The sequence below is a fragment of the Pleurodeles waltl genome, chromosome 9 (genome assembly GCF_031143425.1).
Source record: "Pleurodeles waltl isolate 20211129_DDA chromosome 9, aPleWal1.hap1.20221129, whole genome shotgun sequence".
In the NCBI taxonomy this organism is placed as follows: domain Eukaryota; kingdom Metazoa; phylum Chordata; class Amphibia; order Caudata; family Salamandridae; genus Pleurodeles; species Pleurodeles waltl.
Genome location: NC_090448.1, coordinates 1,098,065,125 through 1,098,091,466, shown reverse-complemented (window position 1 = coordinate 1,098,091,466; position 26,342 = coordinate 1,098,065,125). Strand labels below are relative to the sequence as shown.

The 26,342-nt window shown below is 42.2% G+C and overlaps 1 protein-coding gene across 1 annotated transcript in view; it reads left to right on the top strand.

The window, feature by feature from the left end:
- Positions 1 to 26,342, top strand: part of NUSAP1 (nucleolar and spindle associated protein 1) — a 255,458-nt gene that overhangs the window by 49,682 nt on the left and 179,434 nt on the right. Inside the window, exons 3-4 of the mRNA XM_069208796.1 lie at positions 7,063 to 7,269; positions 10,789 to 10,903. Coding sequence (XP_069064897.1) covers positions 7,063 to 7,269; positions 10,789 to 10,903 — 322 coding nt within the window. The remainder of the gene's footprint in view (positions 1 to 7,062; positions 7,270 to 10,788; positions 10,904 to 26,342) is intronic.

Here is a 26,342-nt window from a genome sequence, read left to right as displayed (position 1 = left end):
TTTCTGCCCCCCCATACCCTTGATTCCTCAGGTTCTGAGGAAGATTTGTCAAGACCAGGCTCAAGTCATTTTAATAGCTCCAGATTGGCTAAGAAGGGTGTAGTACTCAGACTTTCTCCAACTCTCATTGTGCCCTCCGCTTCCTCACAGGGCAGGCCTCCTCTTGCAGTTGCAGGGGCAGGTTCTACACCCCCACCTCCAGAGACTGCACCTACATGCCTGGAGATTGAACGGGGCAATCTGTGTTCTTTTTCTCTCCCTCCAGAAGTGGTGGATGTTATTTTATCGGCCAGGCGATACTCCACTAAAACTGTCTATGCCAACAGATGGGCAAAATTTGTTACTTGGTGTGGATGGAGGCAAATTGATCCCTTTAAGGCCCATTTATCTGATGTTCTGCTGTTTGCCCTTTCTTTAGCACAGAAGGGTTGTGCAGTTGCGATTGTGTAAGGCTTTTTATTGGCGCCTTATGTGCCTCCTGATCAACCTTCCTTGTTTAAATCTCCTATAGTTGTTGGATTCTTGAGAGGCCTCTGATTAACAAGTTTCCTCTCACTCCGTTTCTCACACCTCAGTGGGATTTGAATTTGGTTCTAACTTTTTTTTTAATGGGTTCACCGTTTGAGCCTATGCATTCTTGTTCATTGAGACTGTTCGTCTTAAAAGCAGTCTTCCTCATAGCTATCACGTCTGCTAGGCGTGTAAATGAGCTCCAGGCTTTTAGTGTCAAACCTCCCTTTACATCCTTTTATGCTGACAAGGTGATGTTGAGAACCAGGGCGGCTTTCCTTCCTAAGGTTGTCACTCCCTTTCATATGGGGCAGTCTATTACTCTTTCATCCTTCCACCCTCCTGCCCACCCTTCAAAGGAGGACGAAAGTCTTCATCGCCTAGACCCGAGAAGAGCTCTGAGTTTTTATATTGAAAGAACAAAAGACTTTTGTGTGGGTGACCAACTGTTCGTTGGATATGTGGGCAAGATGAAGGGCAAAGCTGTCCATAAGGGAACCATATCTAGGTGGGTCATTCTTTGCATAAAGATCTGTTATTCACTGGCAAAGAAGGTTCCTCCTGAGGGTATTACAGCCCATTCCACTAGGGCTAAGTCGGCCACTTTGGCCTTGGCTAGAGGTGTACTAGTGGTGGATATTTGCAAGGCAGCAACTTTGGCTTCCTTCCACACTTTTGCGAAGCATTACTGCTTGGATTTGGAAGTTAGGAGGGACGGCCATTTTGCACGTTCTATGTTGCAGGATTTCTTGGTGTGACCGGTCCGGCACCCACCTCCGAGTGCGGTACTGCTTTGGGACTCCATTCATAAGGTGAGGAATCCACAGGTAGTTGTATCCATCAGAACAAGTTAATTACCTTCGGTAATGCTTTTTCTGGTGGATACAGTAGCTACCTGTGGATTCCTCAGTCTCACCCACCTCCTCATTGCTTGTCTGGTCATACAAAGACTTATTTTCCTAGTTTTGTATATACTTTTTTGGGTATTTTTATATAAAATTAAATATTGTGTTTATATATTGTATTTGGATTGCAATATATATGTTGTTTTTGTGAGGTCGATTTTCACCTGTTCACCGCAAAGGCACGTAAAAAAGGGTGAAACTGACTTCAGCATGCTGTCGACGTGAAGCGCTGATAAGAACGTTTCTGTTGAATGCTGGTGCATTGGGAGAATTCATAAGGTGAGGAAAAAGCATTGCCAAAGGTAAGTAACTTGTTCATTTGAACCCTACTTTGATGTTTGCAAGATATTCTGGGTAAGAAAACCTGCTTGAATACACCAAGACACGCCACCCTGGATTCCCCTGGTTGTGTAGGCTTCAGAAAAGCCCAGGGATGGCTGGATCCGTGGATGCCAGATAACCCAGTGCCAGAATAGTGTAACTGGTCATCTTGGAAAGTGAGAAGAAACAGACATTTATTTGGGTATAATTTCTGTTCTGTCTCATTTGGGAGCAGAAATACAGTCTGGTTTCCTGTTATGGGGTCCAGCGCCAATATGGTCCAGCGCCAATATGGTCCAGCACCCCACCCGCTCCTATTTCACTTTTTTCCCCTGGTAGCATTCAGTGTCTTAGGGTGGACAGTTTTTTTTAAACGTATATGCCTGACCCACGGTGGTCAGGAAGCTCATTCGACGCAGGGGGTCAGGCACTAGACCGTGTTTTTTCCACTCTGGTAAGGCAGAATGCAGGGATTAACCCTCTCTGGTAGCTCATGTCAAAAGTACAGCCAAAAGATTCCTAAACTCCTCTTTCTTGCCATGATTATGACTGAGAAGGGCAGATTAGGGGTTAAGGACCTTCATCTGCTCCCTATCGCCCACTCAAGGAGACAGTGTGTTTAAGGTGGAAATAATTGCAGACCCTTGACTTAAAGTGGTTTTCTGGGTGATCAATTTTTAGATTGATTTGTGTATTGTCTGCATAGTCATAACATTTAAGGTTGAACAATGTGATCTGGGCTACTTAGGGGGCTAGATAGATATAGAATAGGAAAGATGATATACCTCTGAGGGACGACATCATGTTTGGAACAGGGAGCATATGAAAAGGAGCAGGAAAATCTAGCTTGGTCCGTTTTTGAGGTAATCCATTTTAGGATGTTTTTCTATATTGCAAGGTAGTCTGTGTAGTAATGTCTGTTAGTAAGCACTGTCATTACTGCTGAAAAGACTGGAAGCAGTAAGGCTGCAAATATATATAATCTCCCTCTCCTGAATACAGATTTTTGATCCAACAGAGTTTTTGTTATATATAGTAAAATTTGGAGACTGCTCTTTGAATAGCTTACATAGGAAAGGGCTGTTGTAGTTTGCTGGTCATTTGCTGGATTGGTCGAGATTCTTCTTCTTGGAGTGGTCTAAGGCAAGAGGTTTTTAGCTTGGGTGGGAAAGATTCTAGCTCCAAGCACTTGCGTAGTTGTAGATACTTCACTGGTTTTAAGAAGAAGATCTTTGATTATGATGGCCTGCTTGTGTTAACCTAGATGTGTTTTTCACAGAGGGCTTTTAAGGTTGTGAGGTTGTTGTTCAGCTTTGCGGTGGTAAGGCCATGTGTCGTAGGAGTATTAGCTCTATTGTTCTTATGGTACTCTTCTATCTTTTCAATTTTTGAGATCTGTTCCATAAAGATGTTGTAACTGAAGGCATGTAATTATGGGGAACCTGCATTTTGGCTAGGCCTAGATGAAATTTAAATTACACAGGCGTAATCTGTGTTATTTCAGGAATTTTGAGTTATGTTAGTTACATGAAATTCACAAAATTATGCTTAATTATGCCCCATTCGCAGTCAAAAATCTACAGCGAACAAAGTTAAACCACGACGTGAATGGCTGTTCTGTAAGATGCTCCTTAAGTTCACGTTCCTTCCAACCACTTTAAGTGTATCCTTGTGCCAAAAATTGTCACAAGGATGCATTTTATAGTAAAATATACCACAAAATGGCAGATTAGCATTTTGTGTAATTTTGCCGTAGATATCCAAAAGCAAAGTATGCTAATTTCACACAGACCTAGTTTTGGCACTCTGAATTGTGGATTTTGCAATAATCTTTGTTGGTCAGTCGGCTTCAATTAAGCATGAAGAGTGATGTCTTTTTGTGATACTTCTGGTTGCTTTGTAGGCTCTGGTATAGCGGTGTAAAGTTAAAGAAATATCCCACCCTTTTAGGTCAGAAGAACATGCTACTGGGGCACAATTGCCCAAAGGCATCGTCTCGATGTCTGAACACAACTGAGTTTGAATGGCGAAAGATAAATGTTTGGCACTGACAGAAGCAAAAAACCCTGACACTAGAGGATCTTAATGCAATGAAGTTTAAGAAACATCTGTGATACAGTGTAACTGATAAAAAACAAAGCTTTGAGGATACGTTAGCTTCTTGTAAGAGACTTTAAAGTCACACGCTGTTAAAAGACCTAGTTAAGATAGAGGGAAGTAAGAATCTCCTCTGGAGGGCCATGTAACTTTCAAACTTACGTTCACTTCAGGAGATGGCCTTTTATATACAAGATGATCAATTCCCAGATGAGACAAAAAGTGTCAGATTTTCTGAACAAGGGATCAATAGGCCCCCAACAAAACAAAGGCAGTTACCTAAGCACCACTTCTCCGTCATATGGATCACTGTCTAAAGAGACTTCAAGAAAAGAGTGAGAGGTAAATACAGCATTCCGTGTACAGGGTCCAAAAGAGGCATCCTATCAATTTAAGTAAGTCTTAAGACAGCAACCTAGGCTCAGGTTTTCAGTTGGCCATAATTGGGGACCAAGCCACAATTCTAGCCAGAAGAGGGAGCTGTTCCCTCCAGAGGAACTAAACCTTGTCCAATAGCTATTCCTAGAAGAACAGATTTTAATTTGTGCTCAATAGCGTATGAGCTGCAAAAATGAAAGGTCATCATGCCTCCCTGTTTGAATTACACCACCTGGGACATGACATTCTGCTGATACATTTGCAAAAAATGTATACAGAACAGGAATGTGGAATTTAATAAAATATCTACTTGTCCAAAGGACAGGTTGCTTCATAACTTTTGTCCTGTTAAAAAAAAAAAAAAAAGTCTACTTGTCCTTTTTGTGCCATTTAGTGCGGCAACAAACTATCATCATATAAGAGCTCTGATAACAGCCTCTCTGGTTATGCCAGGGCTGATACTATAGTAGGGCTTGAATACTACCAATTTCCTTATTTTGCTACCTTTCTGCAGAGCTACAACTGGGGCTGGAGGGATTGGTAAGCAATAGTTTCAGGTTGGAATGTCCTTTTGAGTCTGTGGAAACCTACTAGCTTGTATGTTTGGAAATGTACTCCTGACAAGGGCAGAACTAAAGCTTCTTCCATGGTTGGGAACAAGTGGTTGGAAGGACAGTGAACTTGTAAATGCTCAACAGATTTTTGTACGAGCAAATCTACACATGCATATTTGCTTGTTGTAAAGTACAGATCCCAATTATTTTATAGGAGTATGATTTCCTGGTCTACTTCTGTAAATTATTGTGAATTCATGAAATATGATAATCTGCTCTAATGAAAGACATATATGATGGGTGCACTTTTGTGACTTTCTTTAAGAATTTGGCCCCTAATTAGGTTTAGCGTTAACCAAAACCTTTTCTTCTTATAATTCTCTCTCTATCCATTGGCTGGCTTCACTGTGAGTGACGGCAATCTGCTCTTTCACAAAGAGTATATCGGCAGTTCAGTGTCAGAAACTACTGTGTTAATGTGTGCTATTTGAGACCAAAAAATTTTTTTTTTTTTTTAGAAATGTTTGTTACGATGTTGAGGGCCCGGCAGCTCCCACAAAAATAAAGTTTTACAAAAGCCATTTCAAAACAAGGCACACATTGACAAAACTAAGACTTAACACTAATGCTGGTCCTACTGGTGTTGCCAATGCTTGTTTATTTACATGTTTCCCATCATCTTGTTGAAACAGGTTACACTGATTTTTTTTTTTTTTTTTTTTTTTTTTTCCATCATGAATATTTTTGGGAAGTACTAGCATGCATCAACGCATTTTAGTAAATCATGCTTAACAGAAAGGCTATTTTCTTTACAATTCAAATGTTTTGGATAACAAGTTAATGGATGCACTACTGCTTATTTCTATAAAATGCGTTTTCCAGTGCGTTCTGATTCAAACATTTTTACAGTGGGCCTGATTTCGATTTTCTCCTTTACCTGTAGGAATTTTTCGATTCCACATGCTATCAGCTTCTTTCTCTAACGCCGTCTCGTACGTTGTGTTCTGTCTCGAACCCTGTGTCACTCTGACTCTCTCTCTCTCTTTATCAGGGCGTGCCTCTATCTCGGCTGTCTCGATCTCTGTATCTCCGTTTCCTTGTTTTTATCTCGGATTGTGTCTGTCTCCATACCTGTCTCATCTTTGTCTGTCTATTTCAGATATTGGTCTCATTTGTGAGTTTTTTTTTTTTTTTTTTTTTCCCCACTCGTCTTTAATAATTAACTTCCTAACCACGCTAACATATTTTTGCTATTCTTCATCCATGCACTTATCCATGTGTGCATTACCTCACCTGTTCATTCATGCACCCAGTCACTCCCAAGTTTATCCAGTGAAGCTATTTCATTAATCTAATCGTCCAGTTATTCTTAAATTCACTCATCCAAGCAACTACTCATGCAAACTCGCAGATCGATGCAGGAGTACTATTCCTTTGCTTTGCCAATACTTGTAGTTTCTTTTTTTTCAGAACTACTCACAATCCCACACGCACGCATTGGATGGCATTAGAAGTTATTCTAAGGAAGATTTTGCAGCAAATTGACACATGCATTCAGTCCATCCTGCGCTTCGCAGGCTTTGAATTTGATTAATTGCCATGAACATTCGCGCACACAGCCTTCCAGAATGTATATCTTCCTTCTCCAGTATTATTCCGCAAGCCTGTGTGCCGGCCTTTGTGGGGTTGGTTTCTGATTTATGGACACCATATTGAAGAGCAAGTTTCTTGACCTCCGCTGACAGGGTAGTTTTATTAATTTACCTTGTGTCGTACTTGAGCAAGCAGTGCACAAAGATGTAGATTATATTATAACGCCCACCGACCTTGAAATATTGATAACATAACAGCCACTTTAGCTTTCCCTCTTTTGCCAATGGGTGGGAAGGCCTGCCCCACAGGAGCCACCAGAAATCAGCTACTGCAAAAGATGCAGTCAATATAACAAGTCTTGTAAAATTACTAGCATGGGTACAGATACTGCTGTTCATGCTAGCCGTGTGGTAGGACAGGCCATGAGTTGTAGAGGCTAGAAATCAGAACAAAGGGTACCGAAATTGTAATTTATTTTTTTCTCCAGTTTTCCACATCTATCAAAAAACCATTGCATAGCATCATTTTTAAGAGACTATTGTTTTCCGTTAAGACGAGTGTTTCTGTCAGAGAAGACCTCATTATTCAGGTCAAAAATACTTTATTGAGCTCTTCAAAGATGATACCAACTAATGTAAGGTCTCTTGAACGCCTTGTGAGTTCCATTGGTTGTAATGCATTGCTGTGCATTCCCGTTTCCTTAGGATGCTGAAAGCAGCCAGTCTTCTATCACGCTTACGGATGAGGACGAGTTAAACAGCAGCCAAGAAAAGGAGCATGCCACGGTGGCCCATGTCACAAAACGTCGTGGTAGAGGGCGGAAGGTAGAAGAAATCGATGGGCATCCTAAGGTGGAACTGAACGTCAACACTACGGTTACCAGTGAAGTTCAACCCTCTGAAGAGCAGCAGGTAAGATGGGGTGCTTTCGGAAGGAATCGTGGTTTGCTTTACAAGGAGACATTTAAATGTCACTCGTTTCATTCAATAACTCAGTTGTTACCTATAATGGCTTACTCACAATCATTGACAAAAGCTTACAATTTAGTAGATGCTAAGTTCCTAGCACAACTAGTATTGTACATATTTTCCAAAAGAACTGAATTCTTTGAGCTAGTCAAAAACAATAAAATGAATGGTTGGGGTAGTCAGTGGGACTGTGTACTAGAAAAAGCACAGTTAAGTGGCAGGAGAGGTTTATTTGATTTTTATTTAATTGTACTGTAGTTCATACCCTCCGATAAGGCGCCCATTCGTGTTGCGGCTGATAAGCACAGTTCTCTATAGATGATCAATGCAGGCGCAGCTGTCTGTGATATTGCCAAAATGCGTAGGCTTTTGATGTGTGCATGAGGACCAGAATTTTGTTCCTGTAATTTGTTTCGTCTCTCCACTTATGTCTCAATTTGAAATGTAAAGGTATTTCATAGTAGGATGCTAAAACTTTAGATATTAGTGGATATATGGATAGAAAGTGTAAGCGCAGCTAAGGCTATATAGTATTTAAATGTTGTGGATTTATGGCAAAGTCTGCTCAAATTTCACTGGGTTTAGAAGAACATTGTGAAATGGATTGGTATGTTTCAGACATCTTTAACCACAGAGAGTATGGGTGTCAAATGCCCAGAGGTGAAGGAAGCTAGCCTTGAGGGCAACCCATAGGATGGGGATTATGCAGCTTATTCATGGTAATTGCCCTGAGGAATCCACCCAAATGGTTCCAGGAATAAACCTTAGGAATCAACATTATATACCTATTCATACCATATGTTAGGATGGGTCTGCCATGGACTGATAGAAGAATAACCATTGTAGCATCAGCCACATTACATGCCCAAGGTGTCCTCTCTAGTGTGGTAGGGAGCAGCCCATGTTATTGGGCACAGTAAATCCAGCCTCAGTATATGCTCAGATAGGTCACTGTGGATTGAAAGAGCAGCGGCACATTGGAGTGGGCATTATACACCCAATATTAGTATTGGCTCTACTTCCACCTACATGGACTGAGAGAGGTGCAACCATTTTACAATCAGCCATAGTTTATGCATGAGTTCTTTTATATGCGACAGGAAGCGTCTCATAGGATTGGGCAGTGTATAACCTTCTATAGTTCATATGGGTCACTTTTGAACTACTAAGATGCAGTCATTAAATAATGAGCCATAGTATATAGTTCAGAAACTGACCCAGGTGTGGCAGTGTATGATACTGGGCATTTTACAACAAACCATGGTGATCCTTTTGAACAGGACACCCAAGAACAGTCAGGAGTAACTCATGGGTATTATGATGAACGCTGGTAAGAGGGTATTAATGGTGTGGAAAACCCTTTCTGTGACTTGGTTTACCAGCGGCATCATGAAAAGGCTTCAGTTCCTAACCACTGCTAGGTTTCTCGGCTCTATTGATGTCTTTGGCAGTATATCAAGTTCTCCATGATATGAATCTTCATTGAAGTGATGAACAGAATAGTCATATAAACGTGGGTGAGGCAGGGGGTTGGGACCAGAACATTTATTTAAAAAATAATAATAATAATAAATAACTTCTAATATAGAAATGTTGGCATTTTGCAAAAGATTAATAGCGTAGCTGAGGCTGAATATTAAATTTTAGATGTTTGCTTATCCAGTTAACACAAAGTTAAAGGAATAATGCAGCATAAACCATAATCTTTATCTATAGGACACTTGATTAAAACATGCGGAAGTGAAGGAAAATGCAGCCTGATAGATGCCTTTTGCAATGTGTCCTTTGAGGAGCTGGTAGTTTCCCTGTACTACTGTTGCTCCACAGCCTCAGTTTTTTCTGGTTTGTGAGAAGAGTTCCAAAGCCTGGACTGGGCTTGTGTTTCCACTTTAAGGAATTTTTCTATCTATCTTTTTTTTTTTTCCTTTCTCCGGATGTCAAACATAACTGTAAATAATTCTGTCATTTTTCAGAGAGAAGTTCTATGACCTGTCTGGCACAGCTCCTACATTCCTGTCTTCAGGTCATCTTCGATTGAGATAAGTTGATTTAGTGCCCCACCCTGGGCGAAACTGACTTTGCTGATCTGGCTGCAGATTGGTTTCTTCAAGGAAGCTGGAGGTCTGAGTCAATACATGTGCTTTCATCACAAGCACACTTAATGGGAGGCTCAAGATTGGTTGCTTGGGCTAGATAGTTCTTTGTGATAAGTGGGTATTTGTAGAATGGCAGGGGTGTCATTGGGGTGATGATCCGCAGGTTGTGGAATTCTCTCAGGATTCCTTGATTGTACCTTTTGTGTTGATCTGATACCAGAAGTGTATAATTTTTAGTCTCTCAATGGAATATTAGCAGATCTTGTTCGTAGAAATGCTGGATTTCTACAGTGCCATTTACGTTCATCAATTTCTTATTTCATGTTTATTGCTTCATTTATTCTTAGGTCTCCACTTAGGTTTTGGATGTTTCTAAAGGCATGTTTGTCCCGGATGGTTTGCTTGTGTTTTGTGGCTCGGTGATGAGCTTTCTGAGAGGTGAGGTCGAGTTCAGAGTGTCCATGTTCCTATGTTTGTACGTAGTTGTAGTGAACATTGTAGTAGTGTTTGGCCTTTATGGAAGCTTGCTGATGGAGAGTAGATGGTCACTCCAGAAGGCAGGTTAAGTTGGAGCTGGAAGAATTTGTCACAGACTGTATGTGTAGGTTTAGTGATTAGCTGAAATAAGTTTGAAAACTTCGGGTGGACCTTGACTGTAGGAGGTAGATTGGTTAAGACAAATGTTAAGGACAACCCGTCACTCAGGTTGCAGAGAGTTGGATAAATTATGGAGACAAATGAAGTGGTTAGTGATCTTAAGTAGATATGATTTAGACTCGGAGATGTGGTGGAATATTCTTAGTAGTTCTTATTCATAGGGGTTAAATACATCCAAGCAGCCCAATCTAATACAACATATATTTGGCAGAAAACTCTTTACCTTTTATTTAAAAAGGAAAACCCCTGAAATAAAAATGTAGACTCCTGTGGTGCGTTCTTCTTGGCTAAAAGGCAAGCACATACTTACTTCTAAATCTAGAAACCATAACCTTTTGAGCATTCTCCTCCTTTGTCCAAGTAATATTGCACACATAGACTCAACTGACCACTTTGTGACACTCTGTATTTGCTGTAAGAAAAATATCTCTTGGTATGTTGTACTTTATCATATTATGTTCAACTGAACAGCAGTCATTCATCATGTCCTCTTCAGTTTGTACTCTGTACAGTATGTTTTTTCTAAGAGCTGTTCCTTATAATTCTTAAGTGATGATTCATTTTCCCATAACGTTGAAAGATTAGCAAAAGGTTGCTCTAGATTATTGAGCCAAAATTTGAATTTGCTTCATAATTTTCGAGGTCGGCTAGTCCCACAGGCCTCAAACTATTAATATATGCATGTTCACGTTTACATGCTTATCTTCAGAAAGCCATTTGTGAAGACAAAGAAAACAAGCAGTCCAAGGAGAGGACTTCCATTAAGGGGAATAGAAAAAGGAGCCGCCCTGAGGATGAAACTGCTCCAGAGAATACAACAAATGGTAAGTTGATTTTGATGTGGAAAACATGAATGCTAAATTATTACCTATGAATTCCCACAGTTGTTTACTGCTGTTCCTTAAACATGTTTCACCCTGTTTTGGTTCAGGGTGAAACTCTCTGAACTCCGCAGTATCTCACATAATTTGTGTGTAATTCTCCGATTCCCCTATCAGTAATTTGATGAAGAAAGATTTTGGAGCCAGTTCACAGTAAATCAGATTTATATTAAAAAAGAAAATTACAGCTCCAAATGCGTACAAGCCTGTAGAGGTTCCATATTTTTATGTAATTACTATAAAATGTGTCAATACATATTGCTGAAAGTATCTCCATTCTGCTGGTTCTCTTCCAGGGGATCCTCATCAAAGTCATAAACATTGAATATTCCCGTCCTTGTGCGGGGACCCCGGAGCATATATAAAATATACACATATTATACATGTGTAACAAACAGTCATGCAGGCTATCATGTTAAAAAAAGGCTAAAATGCTTTATTTCTATGAAGTTTTTTTTTTTAATTTTTTTTTTAATATTAAATACTACAATAGAGCATAAATATGTACCCAAGCTCCTAAAACTAGGCTTAGGGAAGTAAGCAGTAGCAAACTCTAGAGAAAAAATAGAAAAAACTGCATTGAAAAACAATGAAGCATTCTTAGCCAATAGGCTGCATGCAGGTTAACACAGGAGAACCATAAAAACTTTGGCACCGTGCCTTTAAGACCCTGAGCACCTCCAGTATCCCACCATGCCTCAGGGGTGAAGGAAAGGTGACAGTTGGTTCACAGTTAGGTCAGTTCTTTTTTCCGGCTTCTTCTGAGAGGATCCTGGAGCATTGAGCTCTCAGTTTTTCTGAGTTTTTCTCAGAATAATTCTTTAAAAGCGTTTTTTCACTTTTCACTCGACAAATAACACCTTTGTCTGAGCTAGGCAGGTTTTTTCTGACAGAAAAATGCCTTCACTTTTTGTCAAATGCCCTGCTTGTGGGAAGAAGAAGGCCCAGTCAGATCCCCACTCTCTGTGCATAGTGTGCCTGCCTCAGAGTCACTGCCCTGACACTTGTAAGTACTGCAAGAACATGTCTAGGAGGACTCTGAAAGACAGAGAGAAGATCCGGCTACATGGGCTTCAGGAGAGGAAAAGAACATCGTCCTCCTCACTTCCCAGACAGCCAGAAAGCCATTCTCAGGAGAGAATGGCCCGGTCGATGTCGACAGGTAGGAAAGTACCTGTTTGTTCACCGTCGACGTGGTCGCTACCACCGTCTCACCGGCATAGATCGCCGGCGACGGCGACACGCCCGACGTCGAAGGGAACGGCGTCGGAGGGACATCAGAGCAGGGGCAGGTCTCCGTCGAAGGCAGCCCGCCGATCGACGTCGAGCCATCGCCGGCGTGCCCGGTCGCCGCCAAAGGCTGTGCGCCCCCGACGTCAGGACACACGACGTCGAAGTCGCCACGACGGCACGAGAGACATCCGCCGTCGACCTCCCATCGCTCCACGTCGAGGCACACGACGGCGAGCAGGTCGAGGTCCAAGGATCGCCGTTCGACGTCAAGGCACTCAACGTCTAGGCACTCAACGTCGAGGCATGAGCAACCGGCTGGGCGTCCTTCGACGTCGAAACAGCCATCGACGTCGACACAGGTTTTACCTGTCCCACAGGGAGCAGAACATCGCCCCACGCCAGACAAGGCGCCATCTCCAGTGGTCTCCATACCGAGTGACTCTTCTCGGTCAAGAGCGGCATCTTCTGGGCATGTCTCGCCCATCAACCTATCTCCGAGATGGCTGGAGAGCCTCAACAGACCAGCGGCCTCCCCAGATTCGCAATATTCGCAAATGTATTCACCTACTGCCTCCCTGCCAAGAACGCCATCACCGACAGCCAGGGCAGAACGGGCTCGTTCAGCTCCTCGCCAACCGACCGCGAGGCCTAGACGCTCGGCTACATCGTCTCGCAGCAGGTCTCGCTCTCAACGAAGATCCAGGTCGCGGTCAAGAAGATCATCACCCTCTTGGTCTTCATCAGGTTCATCTGTCGGGCGTTACTCACCCACCCTAACAGATTCACCACCTGCTAGAGTCTCACCGGTGGATGACATTACCACATTCAACGAGGTGTTGCTAAGAGGAGCGCAGAAACTCAACATAGAGGTTCCAGAACCATCTACCTCCTCATCGGTCATCTTTGAGACTCTACAACAGAGATCAGCGTCAAAAAAGTTGCTGCCTCTAGTGCCTGGCTTGTTGCAGCCAACCATGGACACTTTTCTGGCCCCAGCCTCGCTTAAGTCTGCCCCGGCTAGAATTCTCAAAAAATACAAGGCTCCAGAACAGGACCCTTTATTCCTTAGAAAGGATCCGCCACCGGACTCTGTTATAATAGCTGCCGCCCGAAAGACCCACTCGGTGGCATCTTCATCCACGGTACCCCCGGATAAAGAGAGCAGGCATCTAGACTCTCTGGGGAGAAAGATATGTGGGACAGCGGCTTCAGCAATGAAGGTCTCCAGTGCGTCCGCGCTCCTGGGCAGGTATGATCGTTCTCTGTGGGACTCCCTCAGTAGATTTACAGAAAAATTGCCCAGAGAAGACAGACAAGATTTCCAGGAGATACTACAAGAAGGATGCCTGGTATCCAACCAGGTTATCAGCGCGGCAGCAGATGGGGCGGATTTGGCTGCTCATGGATACGCACATGGTATCTGTGCGAGGAGATCTTCCTGGCTGAGGCTCACTGGCTTGAAACAGGAAGCACAACAATGCATCCTGAATCTCCCATTTGCCGGGAACTCTCTATTCGGTGCCCATGCAGACGAAGAGATGGCCCGCATGAAGACCGAGGTGGATACCATGAAGGCGGTGGGCCTCGAAAGAAAGAAAGATTTCAGGCGGAGGTACAGGCCGTATGACAGGCGCCCTTTCCAGCAGAGGGTTCAAACCCCTCATTGGTCGCAAAGGTCACAGCAACGACAGGGACGCCCTCTTTTTCAAAGGAGAAACACAAGGGAGCGAGGGTCAAGTAGACCTCAACAGTCAACTCCGAAAGCACCCACCAAGCAATGAAATCTCGCTTCCCTCGACACTGTACACCACTCCGGTGGGGGGAAGTATTACGGCTTATCTTCACGAGTGGCACTCTATCACAAGAGACAAATGGGTGCTCAATATTGTCGAACATGGCTATTCTCTTCTTTTCAAACAGCCTCCACCACGCTTGCCACCAACCAAAGACAATCGATCTCATCGCAGCTTGCTACGCAAGGAGGCTCTCGCCCTCCTAAAAAAGAATGCCATAGAAAAGGTTCCACCTGCACACAGAGGACAGGGGGTCTACTCCCGTTACTTTCTAGTGGCAAAGAAGGGTCGAGAGGGCGTTTTCAGGCCAATTCTGGACCTACGGCTGCTGAACAAATACATAAGGAAGCAGAAGTTCAGAATGCTAGCGCTTCACCAGATTTTCCCTCAACTGCATCAGGGAGACTGGATGTGCTCCATCGACCTACAGGATGCGTACTTTCACATCCCGATAGCTCCCAAACATCGAAAATTCCTGCGCTTCCGAGTAGCGTTACAGCATTACCAGTTCAGAGTTCTACCCTTTGGCCTGAAATCTGCCCCAAGAGTTTTCTCGAAATGTATGGTAGTGGTGGCGGCACATCTCCGAAGACAAAGGATATACATATATCCATACCTAGACGACTGGCTACTAAAGGCTTCTTCTCCGGAGCAGGCGAGAAGCCATCGGGACATTGTACTAGGAGTTTGCAAAGCTCTAGGTCTTCAGGTCAATTACCAGAAGTCAACCTTGATTCCAACGCAGAATCTTCACTACCTAGGAGCTATCATAAACACAGAACTCCAAAAAGTGTATCCTTCGGAGGAACGACTATCCTCAATAGACAGGAAGTGCCAGGACCTGTTGAGAGCCAGCGCACCTACGGCACGTCAGGTGACATCACTGCTGGGCTCCATGGCATCGTGCATTTTTATTGTCCCAAATGCCAGACTCCACATGAGACCCCTCCAAGAGGCATTGGAGACCAACTGGAGCCAAAGAACAGGTCGCTGGGAGGACACGGTGCGGCTACCGGCGGTAGCACTTCAGTCATTGAGATGGTGGATGCACAGACCTCACCTGTCAGTGGGTGCTCCGTTTCACCAGGTGCTTCCATCCGACACCCTAGTAACGGATGCATCTCTTCAGGGATGGGGGGCTCATTTGGGTCCTTTTCAAGCGCAGGGTCTGTGGTCAGACAAGGAAAAGCAGTACCACATCAATCTGCTAGAACTCAGAGCGGTCCATCTGGCTCTCAAGTCTTTCATACCGCTAATTCGGGGGAAAACTCTCTTGATACAGACGGACAATACAACCACGATGTATTACTTGAACAAACAAGGGGGAACGAGGTCCCTACCCCTATCGCGAGAGTCCCAAGCGATATGGCATTGGCTCCTGGCCAGAGGAATGTCAATTACAGCAGTTCACCTGCCAGGTCAGCAGAACGTGGAAGCAGACTTTCTAAGCAGACACCTGGAGGACGTTCACGATTGGGTCCTACACGGCGAAGTCGCAGAATACATCTTCGCGCAATGGGGTCGGCCTCAACTGGATCTCTTCGCAGATGAAGTAAACAAGAAATGCCCAGACTTCGCATCCAGGTTCTACCGTCCGGGATCTCGAGGGAATGCCCTGTTGATCGACTGGTCAGGGATATTTCTTTACGCTTTTCCACCGATTCCCCTCATTCCGGCAGTGATCAGCAAACTTTACAGATCCAGGACCAGAATGATTCTTATAGCGCCACAATGGCCCCGACAGTTCTGGTACACAGATCTCCTCAACCTGTCGGAAAAACCTCACAGGAGGCTGCTGTGCAGACCGGATCTTCTGAGCAGAATGGAGGGCAGGATTCTACATCCCAACCTACCCTCTCTGAGCTTAACAGCATGGCTCCTGAATTCCTGCAGTATGGGCACCTAGGGCTCTCGCAGGAGTGCATGAACATCTTGAAAGAGTCCAAACGGCCTTCTACGCGGCGTTCTTACGCTATTAAGTGGAAGAGATTCTACATATGGTGCTGTCAGAAAGGTCATAATCCCATACGGGCGCAGGAGGATGTCATACTGTCCTATTTGCTTCATCTAGCGAAGTCCGGTCTGCAGGTATCATCCATTAAGGTACATTTGTCTGCTATTACAGCCTATCGCAAGTCACCTTCTCAGGAATCCTTCTTTACAAAACCTGTAGTCAAGGATTTCTTAGAGGGTTTGAAGAAAGTTTTTCCGCCAATTCGGAGGCCTTCTCCTCCATGGGAACTGAACATAGTCCTGGCAAAACTTATGGGCCCTCCTTTCGAGCCTATACATAAGGCCTCTTTACAACACCTTACGTGGAAGACGGCTTTTCTAGTGGCCATTACTTCAGCGAGGAGGGTCCGTGAAATCCAGGCCTTGTCTTCAAAAGAATCGTACACGGTTTTTCATGACAATAGAGTGGTTCTTCGAACTCACCCATCTTTCCTTCCGAAGGTGGTGTCAGAATTCCATATTAATCAGACCATATCTTTACAGACGTTCTTTCCCAATCCGGAGACTCCGGCAGAGAAAGCATTGCACTCATTAGACTTGAAAAGAGTGCTGAAATTTTATCTGGACAAGACAAAATCGATTAGACACTCTAACCGCTTGTTTGTAAACTATGGTCATTTAAGGACAGGAGAGGCAGCATCTAAGCGAACAATATCAAGATGGATAGTTTCTTGTATTGTTAATACTTACCAGCTAGCTAATAAACAATTACTAGCGCGGCCTAGAGCGCATTCCACAAGGGGTAAAGTGGCTACTGCTGCTCTCCTTAACAATGTTCCGATATCTGAGATTTGTAAGGCTGCTACATGGAAGTCTGTCCATACGTTTACAAGACATTATTGTTTAGACTCAGATGCAAGAGCGGATGCCCAAGTGGGGCAGGCCTCTCTAAGAAATCTATTTGCGTAAGACATATCTATTCCTGCACTTCTATCGGACAGTCCGCTGGGTTTAGGGATGGGCTTGCTAATCTATTCAATGTTTATGACTATTGATGAGGATCCCCTGGAAGAGAAGGATAAGTTACTTACCTGTAAATCCTAGTTCTCTTCCAGGGGTATCCTCATCAAAGTCATAAACAACCCACCCTCCTCCCCGGACGCACGTCTCCTAGAAGTGCAGGACAGACTGTGTCTGGAATCAGTTATACAAATTGTCACCGTAAAAAGAGCTGACCTAACTGTGAACCAACTGTCACCTTTCCTTCACCCCTGAGGCATGGTGGGATACTGGAGGTGCTCAGGGTCTTAAAGGCACGGTGCCAAAGTTTTTATGGTTCTCCTGTGTTAACCTGCATGCAGCCTATTGGCTAAGAATGCTTCATTGTTTTTCAATGCAGTTTTTTCTATTTTTTCTCTAGAGTTTGCTACTGCTTACTTCCCTAAGCCTAGTTTTAGGAGCTTGGGTACATATTTATGCTCTATTGTAGTATTTAATAAAAAAAAAAAAAAAAAAAAAAAAACTTCATAGAAATAAAGCATTTTAGCCTGTTTTTAACATGATAGCCTGCATGACTGTTTGTTACACATGTATAATATGTGTATATTTTATATATGCTCCGGGGTCCCCGCACAAGGACGGGAATATTCAATGTTTATGACTTTGATGAGGATACCCCTGGAAGAGAACTAGGATTTACAGGTAAGTAACTTATCCTTATTGTTCATTTTTTAAATAAAATACATAGTAAATGTCAACTTGTATCGTTTAAACTATAGCTATAATAATTATGATGTGTGACCTGCTATTCACCTTGGCTCCTGGCTGTGCCTGCATCTATTATTACGTGACATATAACTTATTACAGTTCAACAGAGAAATCCTTTTATTACCATTCATTAGATATGTCTTTAACTCAGTTGTGATAAGGGAATTTGAGAAGGACTTTTATAACGGGTTTGCAGGTTTCCATGTATTATACAAATATTACCTACATGTAAAGAAACATTTACGTTTTTACGCTTCCGTAAAAAAAAAAAAGTGTGCATTTACGAGAATATACGTGCAGTGGAAAAGTAGACATTTAGCATATTTGCTGTGATAGTGTTGAAAATCTGGGGCATAAGCCCATTTTTGTGCTACAAACTAAAGAGGCAGGTCTGTCAAATGACGGTTGTCACACGGAAAGACTAGTAAATGGAGTCCACTTGGAATTGTCTGTGACATTATGGACTGCAGTCACACCTAGGATGTGATTTATTAGAGCCAATAAGAGTGGAATACTATCCTGTAAAAGAGCACGTAGCAGAGCACAAGCATGCAACACACTGCAGTCCAGTCAGAGGTCTGGACGAGGAGAAGAGAGGTTGTGGCGACCACAAATGAAAACAGCAGCCATTAGGTGCCCAGTGAGAGTGCCACAGTCTGCAAAAGAAAACAGTAGTGGTTGTGAGACAAGTGACTGGGTGGAGCAGTGTGGGCTAGCTATACAGTATATACTAATCGGATGGAGGCGGAGTTCACCTCTGCAAATCGTTTTTTGGCATGATGTCTTATTCAGTCGGTCTGGCACCTCTTGCATGCCTCAAGATGAGACCACTGCAAGAAGAATTGCAAAAACAGTGGATCCGACAGTATTGTGACTATTACCACAGCTATGAAGAGGGCTCTGATATGGTGGTCCCAAATTTCTACTTTGTCTCAAGGCCTCACGTTTCTATTTCATATCCCCGATTTTGTCATAATAGATGCTTCCCTTCAGGACTGGGGCATTTACCTGCAAGACATGCAGATTCAGGGGCACTGGCCAGTGCAACAGATAACATGGTGTATCAACAGGTTAGAATTGAAGGCCATAAATCTTCCTCTGCAGGCTTTTCTCCCAAGAATAGCAGGTGCCTCGGTCACGAGTTGGTGCTGAATCAAGAGTGGACAATCGAAACATTCTCACACTGGGGCAGGCCAGCATTAGACCTGTTTGCAAAAGACAAGAACGTCAAATGCCAGTTCGATGCCAGTAGGTATCTGCTCCTGGGATCATTTTGTTTTTTTTGGGTTGGGGTGGTAGGAGGGGTGGGAAAGGATTGACGCATGCATCAGTCAAGGTCCACCTTGCAGCGACATTGAGATACATAAGATCACTTAATTTTACATCCCTTAGCTTGGAGAGACTATTCAAATAATTTATGAAAAGATTATTCAGTATTTTCCCTCCGGTCAGACCCCCATTCCCAGAATGGCGTCTCAATATAGTACTCGCTCAATTAATTAAATCACCCTTTGAGCCCATTCACAAAGCTGACTTAAAATTTCTAACATGTAAAGTCTCATTATTATTAGCGCTCACTTCTGCAAGAAGAGTCAGCAAGATACAAGACTTCACAACACAAGAGCAATACTTATATTTCACAGATGACTATACTGTTGTATTGTGAATGTAATGGCTTGCGCTGGTAGCGCGAGCCAGGGAAGGGTAGAATGTTGTGGGAGAATGTTTGTGTTTGAGTGAGCGATTGAGGACGGTTGAGCGGGGAGGAGACAGGACGAAGGACGGCGGCTGTGTATGCGGTCGGGGCTTCATATTATGGAATGTATTTGTATTCTCTAAACTATTTTATGAATAAAGAAGTTACCTACCTTTATCGTCTCTGCGGCTTGAAGATACTCAACAAAATTGGCGACGAGTTGACAAGTTTGCCCCGTCTGCATCCGTTTGTGATCCTCTACTTCACTATCGCACTCCTACGTGCCCACGCAACTCGACCTGCGAACGCTTGTGAGTGTTTTTTTTTCAGTCTAAAGTGCAGAAACATTGTTTTTGCTACTTGCGTTTTTTTGGGGGCGTCTCTTAGCAACGTTCAATTGTTTTTTTCAATAACTATACAGCTGACCTTCTTACGGCCTGAATAACCTTTGGAACTAAGGAAATATACCGGCAATTGAATTTCTTGTGGTTTTAAGGAGGTTTAAGTGAATTTTTACTCTGTTAGGAATATTTAGGCATTGATGTTATATATTTTTGAAGTTGAGGCACGCATTTATGGCTTCTAATAACTTGAATCTTCCACCTCCTCAACCTTTTATTCCTGGTAGCGGTGATGTTTCTATCAAATGTCAAGAATGGCGATAGTATTTTATGAACTACATCTCTGCATGCGATGAAGACAATGACTTTTCAGGAGAAAAGAAGAAGAACATTTTATTGCATTGTTTAGGGCCGCACGGTCTTAAAATTTACAACAGAATTGAAAAGAAACAAAGAGACCAGGGAGATATTTTTGTTCATGCATTAGAGGATCTAGACAGATACTATTCTCCAACGGTGTGTGTGGGAATTGATCGCTATAAGTTTTTTCACAGGAAACAAAACAAAGAGGAAACGATTGAGGAATACGTTTCAGCCTTAAATTTGGCTTTAACGTGTAGATTTGGTACCTTACATGACCAGTTCATTAGGGACCAGATAGTTATGTACGCTGCCAACCAGAATATACAGGACTGTTTATGGACTAAAGGAGAATCGCCCTTTCAAGAAGTAATTGAAGTGGTCAAGAAAGCGGAACTTACAGGAAGGTGTGCATAAGCTGTTCTACTGGGGAATTCTAAAATAGATGATTCGATTGGAGAAGCACATAAGTTGGTGAATAGAGTTATAGAGTCAAAAAAATGTCCACCAAATGAGTTTTCGAGGAAGACCAGTTCTTACAGGAACAAGAAGTCAAAAAGAAATACTTCTAAGGCGGAAGTTACTTGTTTCAGATGTGGATTACTGGGCCATTACGCAAATGATAAAAGCTGTCCAGCACGCAATCAGAAATGTTCCAGTTGTGGTACTGTTGGCCATTTTATTAAGGTTTGCAGGAAAAAGAAAGGCATGGCAATAAAGTTGTTAGAGGATGCTTCTGAATCTGCTTCATCCTCAGACAGTGAAGACAAGAATATGTGGGTGCTTAACATAAGGAATGCTGGAACAGGAACGCCAGATGGACTGCGGAAAAGACCAAAGTGTGACATATCTATAGAAGGTGTTACTATTACGATTACCGCAGATTCAGGGTCACCTTATACAATCGTTAATGAAAAAGTTTGGTTTAAGAAATTGAAACGTACTGTTGGTGGGAGTTTGGACACACCTGATATCTCACCTAAAAGCTTGACGGGGGAAACAATCCAGCTTCTTGGCTACAAAAAATTGTCATTTGCATTTAAGGATCGTAAAGCTGAATGTAAGATGTATGTGTCAAAATCAGGACCATCAGTTTTAGGTTGGTGGGACCAAGGTGCGCTAGGAATGGTTTTAAATCCCAATGGTTCAGAACCTGTGTCGGTGGTTCAGGAAGATTGTGTGTGTGATGCTACCATGAAGGACATGTATCCTTTGGTATTTTCAGAAACTGTAGGAAAGTTAAAAAGTTTCCAGCATAAGATAATACTTAAAAAAGACGCCATTCCTGTTGTTCATAAGGCAAGGAATATTCCTTTTAGCATCAGGAATGAAGTTTCAAACGAGTTGGACAAGTTATTAGAAACTGGTATCATTGAACAGATTGAGTAATCAGATTGGATTTCTCCCCTGGTGGTAGCCAGACGTTCTAATGGCAGATTAAGGCTGTGGGACCTTAATAAGAATATTTTGGTGGATCAATTTCCTTTGCCAAAGATCAATGAAGTTGTAGCACTAACTAAAGGCAAGGAATGGTTTACCACGATAGACCTTACTTCTGCTTATCATCAAGGTCATTTACATCCTGATAGTCGTAGATTAACCGCATTTATTACGCCCTTTGGTTGTTACCAATTTGTTAGAGTTCCATTTGGTTTGGCTTCTGCAGCGGCTATGTTTCAAAGGCTGATGTATAAGCTTTTTAGTAAAATGCGGAATGTGTTGTTTTTTTTCAAGATGATATTTTAATTATGGGGGATACGAGATATGACCATGACATTAGAGTTAAGAATGTTCTTCAGATACTAGAAAATAATGGATTTACGGCTGAGCATAGCAAGTGTAAAATAGCCATGAAAAGCGTCACTTATTTGGGACACGAAATAAGTGGCAAGGGTGTTGAACCAAAAGCTAGTCTTGTTGAAGCTATTAAGAATTCACCAGCCCCTACTAACAAGGACGAAGTCAGAGCTTTTTTGGGTCTAGCAGAATATTATGCTAAGTTCGTGCATAACTTTTCTCACAAAACGTTTCCTATTAGACAATTGTTAAAAGGAAAGTGCATTTTTAAGTGGTGTGAAGAATGTGAAGCAGCATTCAAATTGATTAAGAATGATATTATTAATGCACCAGCCTTACAAGGCTTTGACCCAAATTTACAATGTATAATTACAACTGATGCAAGTAATAAGGGTTTTGGAGCTGTTCTTACACAATTGGATATGAATGATAAGGAATGTGTAATTGCATTTGCTTCTCGTTCTATTACCAACGCTGAAGCAAAATACTCAGTAATTGAAAGGGAGGCCCTTGCATGCGTGTGGGGTTTGGAAAATTTCAGATAATTCGTTTGGGGTATGAATGTCATCTTGCGTAGCGATCACAAACCGCTTACCAAAGTGCTTACGACAAAAGGATTATTTAAAGCCTCCCCGCGTATTGCTCGGTTATCCATAAGACTGTTGTACTACAAGTATGAAATACAATATGTACCCGGGATTAAGAATAAGGTTGCTGATTTTTTAAGTAGAATGCCGTTGGTAAATACTGTGGAGGGTAAGAAGGAGTTGGAGGATTGTTGTGTAGCTGAAGTTATACCCACAACTTTTCAGGGCATCTCAGAAGGTGATTGGGATAAAGCCATGGTGGAAGACGAAACATTGAATAAGGTTCACATTTTGTTAAGGGAAGGTTGGCCTCTTAAAAAAAAAATTATATGAAGATGTGAAGAGGTTTTGGGAGGTTAAGGAGGAGTTGTCTGTGGAGCATAATAGATTATTGCGCAATGGTAGAGTAATTCCTCCAGAAACACTCAGATGGAAAATTCTTAATTTATGCCATGATGGACATTTGGGCATATCTAAAACGAAAAGTAAAGTTAAACAACTATATTGGTGGCCAGGAATTGATTTAGCTGTGGAAAGGACAGTAAGGAATTGTGTCCTATGTAATGTGTCAGAAAAAATGTTCTCCACGTTCAGCCCACCGTTAGTTCCTATAGGATGTCCAGACATGCCCTAGGAGAAGATTGGTCTGGACATTACTGGACCAATACAAGTGGAAGACGGTTATAGATATATTGTGGTAATGTTTGATCATTTCTCTAAATGGCCTGAAATTGGAATAGTGTCTAAGGTGGATTCTGGGGCCATTGTAGAATTTTTGGATAATGTTTTTTTAAGAGAGGGTCTACCCAAGACCATTATCACTGACAATGGGGTACAATTCACATCTGACAAATGTAAAGCTTTCTTAATGAGGTGTGGTATTAAACACATTACTACTTCCAACTATCATCCAGCTGGCAATGGTGCTGTGGAACGCTTCAACAGAGTGTTAAAAAACAGTATACAATTGGCTGTATGTGCAAAGTTAGATTGGGAAAAGGAAATTTGAAAACAGTTTGGTCATACAGAACTACACCGTGTAGCTCTACAGGTCACAGTCCATTTGAGATTATGAGAGGGAGGGTTCCACTGACGAAAGATAATGTTGGTTGGATGATTGATGGTAGGGAAAGTTGCTGGACAAGTGAGAGTGTTAGGAAAAATATTAAGAGGGCGCAAATCCGTTCGAAGGAATTTTATGATGCAAAACATAAATGCAAAAGTGTGAATATACAGGTGGGTGATTTAGTTAGGGTGAAAGTTCCAGGTTTTAAAAAATATGAGAAGGGAAGGTTCTATCCTCCTTTGAAATTCACAAAAAATTTGTGTAATGCTGTACAACTTGAAAACGGGAAAATATGGCACTTAAGTAGAGTTTCCCCATACAAAGATTCAGGAGGAGAAAAATCGATTGGGACTGACTGGCTTATGCATGACGATACAGGGAAAAAAAGGGGTTTGCAAAGTGCCTATGTTGCACAGACTGCGCTGAGTGGAAGAAACAGTGTTAGTCCTGCAATTGTGGAACACAGAACCGAAACGATGGCTGAAGGTGACAATGTACGGATTGGTGACATGACAAGTGTTAAGAACAATATTAGCAGATGTGGTAGGAGGATCATAAAATCAGGAAAACTCAATGACTATGTTTGCGACTGAGTCACTGTAAGGATTAAGGAACCAAATTAATAAATTATGGAGAATGAATAACATTAGATACTTATGAAATATTCATAGGATTTATTTAGTAGATATTGCATTGTAGTTTTATGCTTCATATAACGTTAGGATATTGTTTTTGTATCATTTCACGTAGCGATAGAAATATAGTAGTGTATGTTCTTTATGTTATTGTTACAGAAAGGAAATATTGTGTAAGGGGGAAGATGTGTTGTATTGTGAATGTAATGGCTCGCGCTGGTAGCACGAGCCGGGGAAGGGTAGAATGTTGTGGGAGAATGTTTGTGTTTGAGTGAGCGATTGAGGACGGTTGAGCGGGGAGGAGACAGGACGAAGGACGGCGGCTGTGTATGCGGTCAGGGCTTCATATTATGGAATGTATTTGTATTCTCTAAACTATTTTATGAATAAAGAAGTTACCTACCTTTATCGTCTCTGCGGCTTGAAGATACTCAACATATACTCTCTTAAGAACAAATCCCTGATTCATTCCGAAGGTGCCAATTAATTTCCATGTGAATGAACCAATCATTCTTCGCACTTTCTTCCCCAGTCCGGCTACCCTAGCTGAACAAAAGCTTCACACGCTGGATGTCAAGAGATGTATTAAATTCTATTTGCATCGTACAAAGGACATATGCAAATCTGATCAGCTGCGTCGGTCATATAGCCAGCCATGTCAAGGTTTTACAGTTACCACGATCGCAAGATGGGTTTCCGCAGCAATCCAGTATTGTCCTACAAAGGCAGGTAAACAGTTAACAGCCAAAGCACACTCAACGAGAGCGGTATCTACCTCAGCTGCTCTTTTTGCCAGTGTGCCATTAGAAAAGATTAGCTAAGCTGCAACATGGAAGTAATGCCCACACATCTGTGCAGCATTACTACCTGCAGTCGGCCCTCAAAAGTGTAGGACAGTGTTAAGACATTTGTTCCAGTAGGGGGAGTCTCTATTTAAGGGGAGATTTCTTTACAAGTTAACTATGTTCGTTTATTACATGGTGTTATTTGCATAACTCTTGTGTCATATATTATTGTTTTATATATTGATTATAAAAGTAATTATGTAGCATCGTTATTACTCACCACCCGCAAATATGGTATTGTTTCATTACACAGTGCTAAAGTACTGCTTGATATTCTGATTCAAGCATGTGAATCTATGAAAGATCCAATACTGGATAAGAAAATGAGTTACATACCTATAACTGGGGTTATCCAGTATTGGTATCTTTGATAGATTCACATGCAGCCCATCCGCCTCAGTCAAGAGACTCCTCTCATAACTCATTTACAAATACTACACTTGTGCCTCAAAATCTGAGGGAAACTGCCTCCCTGGGCAGTGTTGTAGAGTGCTGTTTCCTGATTGGTCACAGTGCAAGTTTGGTTACTTTTACAAAGGGATGTGGATATGTTGTTAGATAGGTGGACCATTGCCATGAAGGCCTATGGTGATGATGCATATTGCTATTTTATGGTTCTATGGGACTCCCACTTCGAGGAATGATTCAAGCATGTGAATCTATGAAATATACCAATGCTGGATAACTGCACTCACAGGTAAGTAACTCATTTTCTTACTCTTCTATACAAGGATCAATTTCTCTCGGAGCTCTGCATTGTGGTTCGAGTGACTTATAAAGCTCATGACTTCCAGAGCTTATGACTTCCTTACTCCACATACATCGTCTTGCCTGACTGAAAGTAAGCGGCTGCAACATGGACTGAGATGTTTAATATTAATTTAACTACTATTCCCATAATGCAGTATTACATGATGCGAGACAGCACCATTTCCTTTCCTCATGCATTGTGTCTTAATGTTTTTTCCTTGCTTCCCCTTATTTTTCACCCGGTAACCAGATTGAAGATTTCACAATGTTGACTCCTGACCTGGCAAACACAGTACCTTGTTCTATTAGAGAGATTGTTCAGCATTCGTGAATAAAAAAAATGTCATTCAAGAAATGTAATGTTGAATCAATCTTTAACCAGTGTCTATAGGAGACTAGTGTTGCAACTGAGTTCAGCCCATCCACTACAACTGGATTTTTTGCTTAATAGATCACCTGGTTTGACTTTTTACCCTGGGTGAGCCTCACTATGTGTCTCGCCCATAGTAATCACATGGCAAACAGGACTACGGTTATTTACCACTAATGTCTGCCTTA